Source organism: Oreochromis niloticus, linkage group LG20, assembly GCF_001858045.2.
Source record: "Oreochromis niloticus isolate F11D_XX linkage group LG20, O_niloticus_UMD_NMBU, whole genome shotgun sequence".
Taxonomy (NCBI): domain Eukaryota; kingdom Metazoa; phylum Chordata; class Actinopteri; order Cichliformes; family Cichlidae; genus Oreochromis; species Oreochromis niloticus.
In genome coordinates, this window is record NC_031984.2 from 12,735,451 (window position 1) to 12,747,833 (window position 12,383).

The window sequence follows — 12,383 nt, forward strand, 5'->3', positions numbered from 1 at the left end:
CCACAGAACAAATCTTCCAAGATGAGTAGACTGTGAAAAAAGCCCATTTACTTCGGTGGTTAACACACTGACCATTCATGACACAAACCCAGCCTCAGGGGGTCACAAGCTAGTGTACTCTCAGTGTTGGTTCCAACCCTGGGTAAATGGGATAAATGGGAGGGTAGGGTCAGAAAGGGCATGTGCCATTGTGACCCCTTGGAAAATAAGCAGTCAATTTTACTTTCACTCAAGGAAATCAGGGCAATAAAAATAAGTCATTCACTGCAAATTTGTAAATGTAAGACCTAATCAGGAACCAAACACCATCTTTTACTGAGAGTCTCAGTTTCAACCCGTCCAGACTAAAACACAGTCCTAAAGGTTTTCTGACTTATGCCTGATTTAGACTTCTGCGGGTAATCTAAGTCGTACCTTACAATGTAACCAGAAACCCCTTTTAACTCTTTGCTGTAACCTTCCGAGTTGCAGGTAGTTGCAGGAAGGTTACATTGTAGGCTTAAAAGAGGTTTCTGGTTACGTCGTAAGTTATGATGTAGATTTCTTAATCTAGTCTAAATCAGGCATAAAACAGGGTCATCAGTGGTTCCAGCAGTCTCAACTGTCCAGGGTGTATCCCATCTCTCGCCAAGATTTAATTCTACCTGAGTATGCAGTATAATATCTGCTTTCTATAAATACTAATCTATGCAGGAATAACAACAGCAACAATTTCCCCAAACTTTATTACTCTTTATTCATTAACAATGTTCTCTGTGGTTTCAGTTCATCGTTTCTCTTTGACTTGATTATGGCTTTAAATGATTTCTGCAAGAAGCAAATGAAACTAGGGTTTGATGCGGAGCTGCCCAATTAATCTAATTGTTTCAATGATAATTTTGGCATCCACTGATATTTAAAGCATGGCAAGTGAGAAAAATTGAGTACTGTGCTGCTTTAGTTGTTAATATTTCTTTAATTCTGCCTTTAATCAAAACCATTTTCCTTTATTTTTTGCCTCTTCATGCATGTCCAAATTTAGCTATAAGGCTGAGCTACGATAACCTCAACCAGTGATTTATTTCTGTAGGTTTTCCAGCTGAGATATAGGTAAAGTTCAAAGAAATCCACTCAATTACAAACATAATTTTCTTCATTTTTTAGCTTAGCATATCAACTATGCTCACACAGTCTATGAGTAACTGTGTTAAATAAAGATGTTGCCCAAAATAATTGTGATTAGGATTTTTACCATAATCCAGCAACTCTCCCGTAATATGCAATAAAACCAACCCAATTTAAGTGATGCAGATTAATGAGCTTCACTCTGACAGAAAATAAGGGAAGTGAAATAAGACACCTAGAGTCTAACAAACTCTCCACCCTAAAAAAACAAAACAAAAACACTATCTGCATTTACATCATTCGTCATGCCCAGTTTTCGAATCGCCTGCACCAATCACCTGTACTCATCCATCCAAACAGAAAGCCGGTTAATGAGTTATGAGAAAGAGGAAATAGTTGCAGGCAAGCGTGAAGCAGTGATTGATGACACTGAATTAGCTGGTCACACAGTACACAAGCGACCTTAGGAATTAACAGCATAGCTGGGCTGCAGCGATCTCATGACTTTCATTCACGTAACGATGGCAAACAATGTAAGAACATGTGATGGATTACACTATGATATATCGTGCCTGATGTGACAGAGCACGCTGTAATTACAGAGTTCCCACGAATCCCTAATCTACTCCTGTGCTACGGTAATTAATTTATAATAAACAATCACAATATTATAACACAGCAGTCGGTGTGCAAGTGACTAATTTGGATTATTTTCTCAGAATATAGTTTGTATAATCGGGCAAACAACTAAAAGGATGTTTTATTAAATGCATTACAGTGACAATTAGTTATGATTAAGCCTAATATCCCCCCTACTGTTTCTTAGTAATGGCCTTCCTATTTTGTTTTGCATAACTTTTCCCAGAGGAGAAGACAGCTGTAAAACAGCTAAGGCACTACAGAGGCCAAACAGCCACCATATTGCCCCCCCCCCCCCCCCCCCCCCCCCCCCCTTCGGCCTCACCCCCGTCCCCCCACCCTGAGAGAAAAGTACAAAGTGTCCCTTGTGTGAGAGCACAGAGACCTGAGTGATACTGCTTTATATCATGGTATTCTCCCACTGTCACACAACAGCACACATACGCGCACACACATACAGCCGTCCAGCTGGGGCGGTTCATTCAGCCCACTGACCTTCAGTGAGCCCCTAGGTCCTTGGCATGACGCACAAACAACACACTGTACAGCGAGACCCATAAGCCCCAAAGTACATGTAAATACGCACATACAACGTGGTGACAAGACCCAGCAGAGCCGTTTACAGTTCACACGCTAGCCGCCCCATCAACAGCATGATGTCAGTGTTTTAAATGCAGTCGGGGATATGACTGAGAGTCAAGTTCAGTCAATCTACAGTGATAGTTCATCACTATACATCCAACGGTTCATTTTGCTTGCATATTCAAAACCTCATTGTTTCCCCTTGTTTAATTAACCCAAAACAGTTTGAACCTGAGCGTAGTTGTTGCTGTTGCTGTGAATAAATATTTTATCTATAGAGTGTCGGGTACATAAAATTCCTATCACACTGTAATAAGGCTCAGTGTGTTTAGCTTTGCCTAACAAAGCATCAAACCCTCATAACTAAACTGACCAGTTTCTGCAAAGTGTTTTATTTAAATCAGCTGATTTTCAAAATAAGTTTTTGAAAATGACTAATTCTTTCTGCTTTTTTAAAATCACACTGCAACAGTAATACATTAAAAATCAGCATTGTCACATCACAGCAAAAAGGTCCTCAGTTTGAATCCAGTCTGGGGCCACTGGGGCCTCTGAGTGTTTTGGCTTCTTCCCAGAGGCCAAAAACAACCTAACATGGGGTTGGGTTAATTGGTGATGTAGATGTGAATGTGTGCATTAGTGGTTGTCTGCCTCTATGTGTTAGCCTGAGAGAGACTGGAAACCTGTCCAGGGTGTACTTTGCCTCTCTCCCAACAACAGCTGGGATAGGCTCCAGCCCCCCGGTGACCCTGAATTGAATAAGCGGAGGAAACTGGATGGATCATGTAGAATATTTACATCAAGGATGCTATTTCTGTTCATATTTTGGGTTTCTCATTGGTTTGGTTTGGTTGTGCTTGTCAGAAATGTGAGAGTGTTTTATTTGACTGATTTTAATTAAGTCCAAAAAAGAAACCTTACTCATATCAGTGTCACCTAACTTAGCATCTTTCAGCTCCATGTTTTGGTTTAGAAACAAGAAACTGTTTCTGTTCTGTTTCCTGGCTCTTATATACTCTGTTTTCAGCCCTTGCAGCCAGCTTATTCCATAAAAAATACTACAAGAAACCCAGAGTACACTGTAAACTCCAACACCAAACACAGAAATACAGATTACCATTCATACTCACGTTCACACCTATAGCCAGTTCAGTTTACTACCAATGAACCAAACATGCATGTCTTTGGACTGCGGAAAGCAGGAATACCCAGAGGCCCGGGGTGAACATGCAAACGCTTCACAGAAAGGCACCGAGTATATTTGAACAAAAACTGGATCATCAAATTATCAGGAAGGCCACTCCCAATGAATTCTAACTTTGCTTGTTGTCTCCTGGACGTGTAAACACAGATTGTTTTGCAAAGGTGACATTTGAGAAATCACTATTAGGATGTTACAGCCTTCTAAACATTTACAGATGTTCTACCAGAACGCAGTTTTAATATAGATACCTCCTAAATCAATCTGAGTGCTCTTATGCTTCTCTTGCATAATGCCCAAGAAGAATAAACATGGGGATAAAAGCTTGGCTTGGCTTGGCTTGGTGTTTCTTTAACATGTCAAAAGAAAAAAAGTAAGAAGGTACTATTCTGCTGTTATGCAGTTTTATTACAAAGTAAGGAACTAACCGCCATTCCTGCTGTTATTGCTATGTTATCTTAAATCCTGAGGGGGGTTTTTAGAGAGTAAAAAAAAAAAGATAATATATCAGTCAATATGGTTTGGCTATATAAAGCAGCAACTTTCAGGGCTGTAGAAATAAAGCCAACAATTAAGTCGTATAAACTGCAGTTCCTCTAGGTGCCACTTGAGGCTCTGCCTCCAAAGCTGAATGACTCCTCATACTCCCTTGTTAAATGCTCCGCTTAACAGCATCAAAACTACAATGACCTTTAGCCTCTATAGTTTGTTTCCTCCTCATGGAGTTAGGGGTTTGGCCACTTTGACTGGCAGATGTGGTAAAATAGGCAGCTATAGCCACCAAGTCACAGACTTCAGTTAGACCTCTCAACCATGTTTGTGGTTTTAGGAGCGTTAAACGTAATTATTATGCTATTGTTAGCTACCTTTACAGCAGTATGTGTAAAACCTAAATGTGAAAACGCTGCATGTTTTTTGCACCACCATCTGCTGAGCCACAGTCAGAGTACTGTGCTGCGTGTGCCACAGACAGAGATGAACGTTACTAAATGAACCCAAGCGCCTTTTTTTCAGCTTTAATCTCACAACTACCAATACATCTGTAAGAGGCCAATACAGGCCATTAACAGGGGAAAACCATTTGGGTTCCTGTTTGTGGTGGCGCTCTGCTTCAAACGGATCTGGTCATTCGCATACTATTTAAATGTGGGAAAATGGCATTCTTTTTTTATTATTCAGGTTGGGGGTTAAAAACCTTGCTGGAGACCAGAGCATATTGATTCAACCAATGCTTAGCTACACTCTAAGTCATTTATAATGAGTGACTCACCCAAGGGCCTGTGTGTTTTAAGAGGATATGAGAGTATGAACTTGATTATGAACTTCTGAAAAACAGCAGGATAACAAATCAATAACCACAGAATGGGGAGAGAAGAAGGAGCTGTTCCCTTGTCACAGGGGTCACCACAGCAGTTAGCTCTGCATGTTTGATTTGGCAGTTTTATACCGGATTCCCTTCTCGCCACAACCCCAAAGGAGATCTGTATCTGTGGGCTGGAATTGAACCAGCGATCTTCCACTTGCCAAGCAAATATGTATGGAGACAAAACCACAGAACGAAAAAAAAGCAACTACTGTTGGCCATCCGTGTCGCTTCACATGAAGAGCAAAGACACTACAGAACATTCAGACATCAGGCTTTTTACCTGTTTCCAGAGGAACTTGTCTTCCTGGTTGATCTGCCAGGTGGTGACCACGTGTATGATGGACAGCACTGCTCCACTCAGTACGGCCGCCCTCATCCTCACAGGCAGCAGAGTGTAGATGATGTAGATGAAGAACACGGACCACCAGATGCCTTCCGAAGCACTCCTGGGCGCCACCATGAGCACCCCAAAAACCTGTACGAACACTAAGACTCCGATCACCAGGTAACTGACCATCCACATGTAGTCCTGGTGGAAGCCATTGCGGTTGCACACTACCATTAGAGCCATAAAGAGCGCCATCGCAACTGAAAGGGCTGACGAATAGGCCACGTGAGGGGCGGCGTGGACACAGTGGAAGGTCAGCATGATGCCGCACACAATCACAAGTACCCCCATGAGCATGGTCAAGGAGCTCTGGTTCAGCCTAAAGAAGTAACGCTGGTATAGACGCTCCAGTTTGCGGGACTGGAATTTTTTCGACTGGAATACTCGTACCACCCTGAGCCAGCAGTCCGCAGCCGTCACCACCCCCGCTGCGCCATTGGGACCTTCGTCGCCCATGTCGCTGCTTCCTCCATTACATCCCCCTTTCCTCCCTTTTAACTCCCCGTCCTCAAAGCCCAGGTCAACCGATTTCAGCCCCACACCTTCGCTCGGAGCCCCTCCCCTTTTGCCATAGTGGTCCTCCTGCCATCCGCAACGGACGCCGAAGTTTCCCCCACCTCCCATGGCCCCTGCCCCCCTCCGCGGTGGTGCTGATGGAGGGGGGCTCCGGAAGGGGGCTCCATTGCATCGGGGTCCCGCAGACAGCTCATGTAACGCGGGTTGCAGAGAGATGAGCCTCCCTTCCGTTTGGACTTCTTGCCATTGCGCTCCCCCCACGCAGTCTTGCGGTCGTCCACTCTGGCAACTAGGAAACCACTGAACCAGGACATTCTGTATGAGCAGAGAGGAAAAACATTCAGTACAGGAACAGTTCAGATAACAGCCACAGCACTGATACCACAGTGGAGGACCAAAACACCGTTTTACTCCTCGCCTCGCTTGGAGTAGAGGAGTTGTTCATTTACCTGTTGGGGTTCTGGTACATGTCCCCGCCCTTTCCCTTGCAGCCGGTTCACTCATTTATCCCCGTGGACAAAATTATGAAGACGCAAGGAGGTGTTTTTAGGAGCCACGCTGCAGGGCCGCAGGGTGGGAGTGACTGGATGGGGGTTAAATGGCGCACAAAGCTCCAGATGTTTGTGCCAGAGCCAGTGATCAGAGACCAAGATTAATAAGATGACCAGTCTCTGCTGCCAGGCCTATCTCCACAGCTCCTGCTGGGTCTAAAGGAAAAAAACAAAAACACACAGAAAATTGTACAGTGACAAACAGGAAAAGGTGAAGCAAAAGAAAAAAACTATTTTTAAGTAATCAGGTGAAACACACGAGGTAGTGACAGTAATGGAGCTCCCTTTTGCAGCCTGTCACTGATGCTAGTAGTCATACTAATAAACTCTTCTGACACACGTTTAGCTCTTTTAATAGCTCGTTAGAGGGGAAAAAAAGCTTCTCCATGCGCAAATTGACAGGAAATAAAATGCATCATACTGAGAGCAAAATGCACATAAATCTAATTTCCTGGAAAACCAGACACACTTGATATAGTCTGAAAATGGATTCAGAGCAGGGGGAGGGGGCCCAAAATAGCATGTAGGTGTGGGTTTTTTAAGGTGAACCAGAACTTGCTCCGTTTAACCCCCCCACACAAAAAGACCAAAAAAACAAAAAACAAAACATACCCTCTGGTATAAACACAGAAATTTGAAGTCAGGTGGGCTTGAAGATGCAGAAAGGCTCCTTCAAGCTCTGCTGATAATCACAATCAACAATAAACAGACAAGTGAAAAATGGAGATAAACGCAGCCGGACAACAGGACACTGTCAAGATAGGAGCAGCATATACAGCATGACAGGATCTGGGGCACGGCAGGATTAAATCACAAGTTGTTCACCTATATTTTCCCTTTAGTTGTACCTAACACACACACAGCATTTCATATATACATTTTCTTAGATGTAATTCGTCGTCTGGTTGGATAAAATTTCAAAGTAGGGATTTTCTGTGAACTCCAAAATAAATGAAATTAAACTTTTGGAGTTATGCTTTTCCTAAAAATTGCTACTCTCCACTTAACAGGACAACACTCAGAGTGTTCTGTTTTATTAACCTTTAAAGAGTTCTATGTATGTTTACTTTATGTGGTTTCAGATCCCGAATATTACATATCTCTTATTGCTGTCCAGTTTAGGAGAAACTTTTTTTCGTCTTCTAATTTAATTTGATAATATTTAGTCATATTTTTTATTATCAGTTATATGTGGTAACCAAAAGAAAACATAGCATATGGCACTCTAATGCCTGCCTCTATGTTACCTTACAAGAGAATGACCCCCGTGAGCTCCACAGAAGAAAAAAAATCGTATCCATGCATCACACACAAAAAGAAAACTTGTGTGTGTTTTAAGTGTTTTGGAAAATTCTGAACAATTAAAAGTCCTAACAAAACATGAGTGATGTTTGGAAGTGAAATCTTCGAATTGATGATTCTTTTGCTGTCTTTAACACTATCTGCGTCGGCGACTTACATCATGCGTCGGTATTAAAAATCTCCTGAGTCTTTGGTAAGTTCAAAACAATCCTCTGGCAGCGAAAGTGTTTAAGGTGTATTTGGGGTTTTGCTTTCCTCTCGCTGGGCTGTTAATGATTTATCCAGAACAATAATTTGGCAGCAAAGTAAGCTTGAACCAAGGTGCACATATTTGGCTAAAGGCACAATTTCCTGGTTCAGTTCGGTGAAGAAAGCTCGAGTTGCTGTAGGTGACTGACAGCTGAAATGGTTTTTTGTTTCCATTATTATTTACTTTTATTATAAAGTGTGGAAAATAATGAAAAATAAAGAAATACTTCAATATGACTATGACCAAACTTTTGATTGGTACTATAGACGCATACTGTAATATAACATGATAACCTCTTAACATGTACCAGGTAATCTGCAACGTGTTAGGATTGGGTTTTGTTTTGACCACCTGCTAAATACATCAATTTTCACAAACTAGAAAATGATAAATTTTAAAGCTTTTTCTTGTGGGTGTTTCAAATGATCAAATAATCCATAAAAAAGGCTGAACGTTAACTAAACCTTAACCCTAACCTTAGCCCTAGATGGCCTAACAATGACCCGACAAAGCAAGTTTCAAATAATGAGGTCAGCAATTCTATAAACCAACCCCTGACAGGCAAAAGCTTGAACTTCAGAGTAATGTTTCAGACATTTTTTTTCTACTCTGGCTCTGTATGACGTCACCAAAAGCAGACATTTGTAATGTGGTCATGTCGGGCACACAGATGTTTCAAAAGAAGAAATGAGCTATAACAACTTGTCTCAGACAGAGAATGAACTGAGGGACTGGACAAAGGCCAAGGAGATAGACGAGGATTATTTTCAAACTGCTTTGAATTATGCAAAGCTACTCTAGAAGAGTTCAAGTTTAATATTGTGAAGCTTGAAATGGGCCCAGCAACTTCCCTTTCGAATTACTGTTAATAAAAGTTCACTTTTGTCTGCTGTTTTTGTTTGCTTGTTTTGATCTCAAATGCCTAAAGTAGCAAAGTCATTAATTTCACCACTCACTACTGCATTTTGCTATACTGTGTATAAGATAATGGCTCGTTTAATAACTCATGCTGGCTATAATTAATTATAGGACGGCTGGTTTAAACAGAGGGTGGCCAGTTTTTACAGACAGTGGTTGAACTTTAGCATATGATACATAAAGGATAACTTTGAATCATGCAGAGATACTCTAGTGGAGTCCAAGAATAAGAATATGGATTAGGACGTGGAGAACTGTGTCTGTTAAAATGGGCAATGTCTGTGGAATTAAATTGGGAATTTGTGCTGACCTGTTCAAATTTATTGTGTTTCTACCTGTTGTGATATCACTATTAGAGCTCTCGTGTCATGGAAAATACACACAATAACAGTTTGGCGTTGTAATCATTCACTGTAAGCACTGTTAAAGTCCCTTATTGAATTATAAAACGTCTGTCTGCCAGATACCCTCAGCTCCGTAGTGCAGAGCCGAACGCATAACGCAGGAAACGCACAGCCGCTTCTGCTGCTGCTGCACCCGCCGCCTCCTCCTCCTCCTCGGCCGGTATTTTCACCGGAGAGAGGCACGATGTGTTGTTGAAGCAAAAATAGATTTTCCTCGCTATATCCTGCTGCCTGCATGCCCCTTCTCTGGCACGTATCTGTCCGAGCTGTAGCCTATCCCTCCTCCCTGGCAGCGTATCGACAACATTCAAGGAGAACCACCAACACCACCTCACCACCCTTCTCTCTCTCTCTCATACACACACACACACACACACACACACACACACACACACGAACATACTTCCCTACCCTCTCCTCCCACCTCCACCTCCCCGGCTGCGTCCCTCGCTCCCCTGCACAAGGTCGAGCAGCTCATGCCCATTTGCAAACGTCGCGGAGCTGCCAGCCGCTTGTGTTTGCATGGTGCCTGGCTGCACTCTCCCCCCAATCCCTCCCCACTGGCTGTAGGAGAGGCGGGGGGGGGGAAGAAGGGGGTGTCCGACTATTCCTAAGGGGCATTTTAAACCGGACAACTGGCCACAAACAGCGAGCATTCAAGTCACCCATTACGGGGCAGTAGACATGTCCGAGGGCGCGCATGCATGCGTCTCTCTCTCCCTGTGGTGCACTTCTCATCCAGAGGATAAAAATGCAGGACAAAAAAAATAGGATCAAGCAGTTGGTAGTGGGTGGGGGGTACCAAAGGTACGCTGTGGATTTTGAAAGGGCAATTTACGCATGTTCTGCGGCCCCGTTTAGCTCATGTGCGGATGATGTGCTTGCGATCCTGTGCCTAAATGCCATGCACAGACAGGCCGTGTGTGAGGGCCCGCATTCAAACAGCGTAGGCTTCTTGTTACATAACACCACGGCCTGTGTGACAACCATAGCGGGGACCATAAAACCATTCCGCCGCGTCCCGTATCTCAACTTAGGACACAACACGCCTCTGTCAGCGATTTATTCTCTTTTTGTCGTCGTCCCCTCCTCCTTCTCCTCCTCTGTCCTTCAGTCTGCAGCAAAGCAATAGCTCACAGGATTAGTGCACTGACAAACACGAGTCTTGGGTAAATAAACAGATTAGCATTATATTTATATTATTGCTGCTGCACATTCCTCAGCATCAGTCAGTGCAAGGAAAGCGAGCGATCGCCTACAAAAAAAGAAAAGAAAGAAATCCACCGCATCCGAAAGGCAATTAGCGCATAAAGAGAGGCGTTTGAGTTTAAAGTTATGTCATTAAAAAGATCCGAATCATTATGAGCGCCTCATGCGAGATGCAAGCCAGCCCTGTAAACACCCGTCAGCGCTGTCAGCTGTGCTCGGAAACACAGGCGCACGGTGATGCAGCTCATCCTTTCCCCCGCTATACAGATATGTTGTTATTGGCCGCCAGTGGAAAACATGTACTGGCCGCGTATCCTCTGCCACCACCGCCGCCACACCGCCGCCGATGTGAAGCGGAGGCCTCGCAGCAACTGTCGCCAGCCATGTCATTCACTTCGGCACAAATGGAGTACTGACAGCGAGGTGGCACGGGCGTCTGCGGCGCTGTCTGCTCCAACAGCGCCCGAGACGTTTGTGTGACAGGAGAACATATTTTATATATGTCGGCCTGCGGTGTGCAGCAGCAGCAGCAGTTTTTAAAAAAAGGACGGACTCACCGAGATCATCTTCTGTTTCTATCCGCCGACAGGAGCGCAGCACACAATCCGATTGCGCGGTGGTTGTCGGTAGGGGCGCCCAGGGTGGAGGACCATTTGTAGCCTAGCGGTCCAAGGATGGTCCGGTTAAATTGGTCACCCTGTGGTGGATCTCCTCCTGTCGTCTTCTCGCTCCACTCCCTTGCCTCTCCTCCCCCTGACCCTCTCGGCTCCCAGCACCACTGTCAAGACAGAGGGAGTACAAACATCACACTTCCGTTTAAGGTTTTCAAACTCAAATGCTGCTGCCGCTGCAGAAGAATCCTAAATGTATTTGACAGAAGGAATATAAAAACTACACATCTTACAATTCAGAGATTTAGTTGATCTTAACACTGCACTGATGATGTACGAAGCATAAAACGATCTGCTGGCAAACTGCGTTCCTAGGCTGATGTTTAAAGAGGCAGAGGTCAGTCAGGACTAATGTTTACATCTGTCAAAAAGGGCGCAAACTTGTGGAGTATGGCTGCACGAGAAAGACTGTTCAGAACCTTTATTATTTTCTTTGCTCTTTTTTTTTGCAAAATATAGTTATAAAATGTATGTAAATTAATGTTCTTTTATTTTCCCATGGACATTTTCTGTGATTATAATTGTTTTTAAACTCTTAATAAGTGATTTATTATTGTATTTAGCATTAATATCAAACACCCCTAGAATGTAAGTAAAAGTATGAAGTTGAAATCCCAGCAGAGGATTGGAAATCAGCCGGTGCTGTCACTCATGCTCACACTGTGAATACATGCTTCTGATAAACACACATTCAGTAGTTATCGAAGTGTTAGAGGCTCGGATGATCAGTGGAAAAGTACGAAGTGAAACCAAACTGGTTGAAAATTATCTTTAAGGGTGAGAAACAAGCAGCATTTTGCTGATGCTTTAATTCTGACCTTTATTTACCTGCAAATTCACTTGCACCCCTGTAGGCCCTGAATATTTTTGGTTTCTAAAGGGTGACATCATAGAAAATGTTTGAGAACCACTGTTATATTTGGTGAACATAATGTACGTGACTCTTGCCAAGTTAAATCATTATAATTACAGCTATTTCTTATACTTTGTAAACTTTGTAATACATAGTATTATTTCATTTTGTTCAGTCTGTTACTGTTACTGTCTTGGAGCATCTGTAACCACATAATTTCCTTAGGGATTATTAAAGTTTTCCGATTCTGATATAAAGCTTTTAATATTATTGGTGTGTCTTTTTGTTAATATAGTTCAACCAAGCAAATATCTTAAATTTAAAAAGTCTGATCACAGGATGTAATAAGATTTCACCTGCATACTAAAAAAGCATTCATAATGAAGTGTATTTGAGTTATACGATCGCATTGATGCAAGCCAGCTGTTA

General features: G+C 42.9%; 1 protein-coding gene across 1 annotated transcript in view; it reads right to left on the reverse strand.

Annotated features, from left to right (window-relative positions):
• The window catches only part of adcy6a (adenylate cyclase 6a), a 48,484-nt gene extending 37,273 nt beyond the window's left edge, over positions 1 to 11,211 (reverse strand). The window contains 4 exon segments of the mRNA XM_013275873.3: positions 5,173 to 5,946; positions 5,949 to 6,111; positions 6,246 to 6,503; positions 10,988 to 11,211. Coding sequence (XP_013131327.2) covers positions 5,173 to 5,946; positions 5,949 to 6,111; positions 6,246 to 6,265 — 957 coding nt within the window. The 5' untranslated portion in view covers positions 6,266 to 6,503; positions 10,988 to 11,211.
• Between the last annotated feature and the right edge of the window lie 1,172 nt (positions 11,212 to 12,383).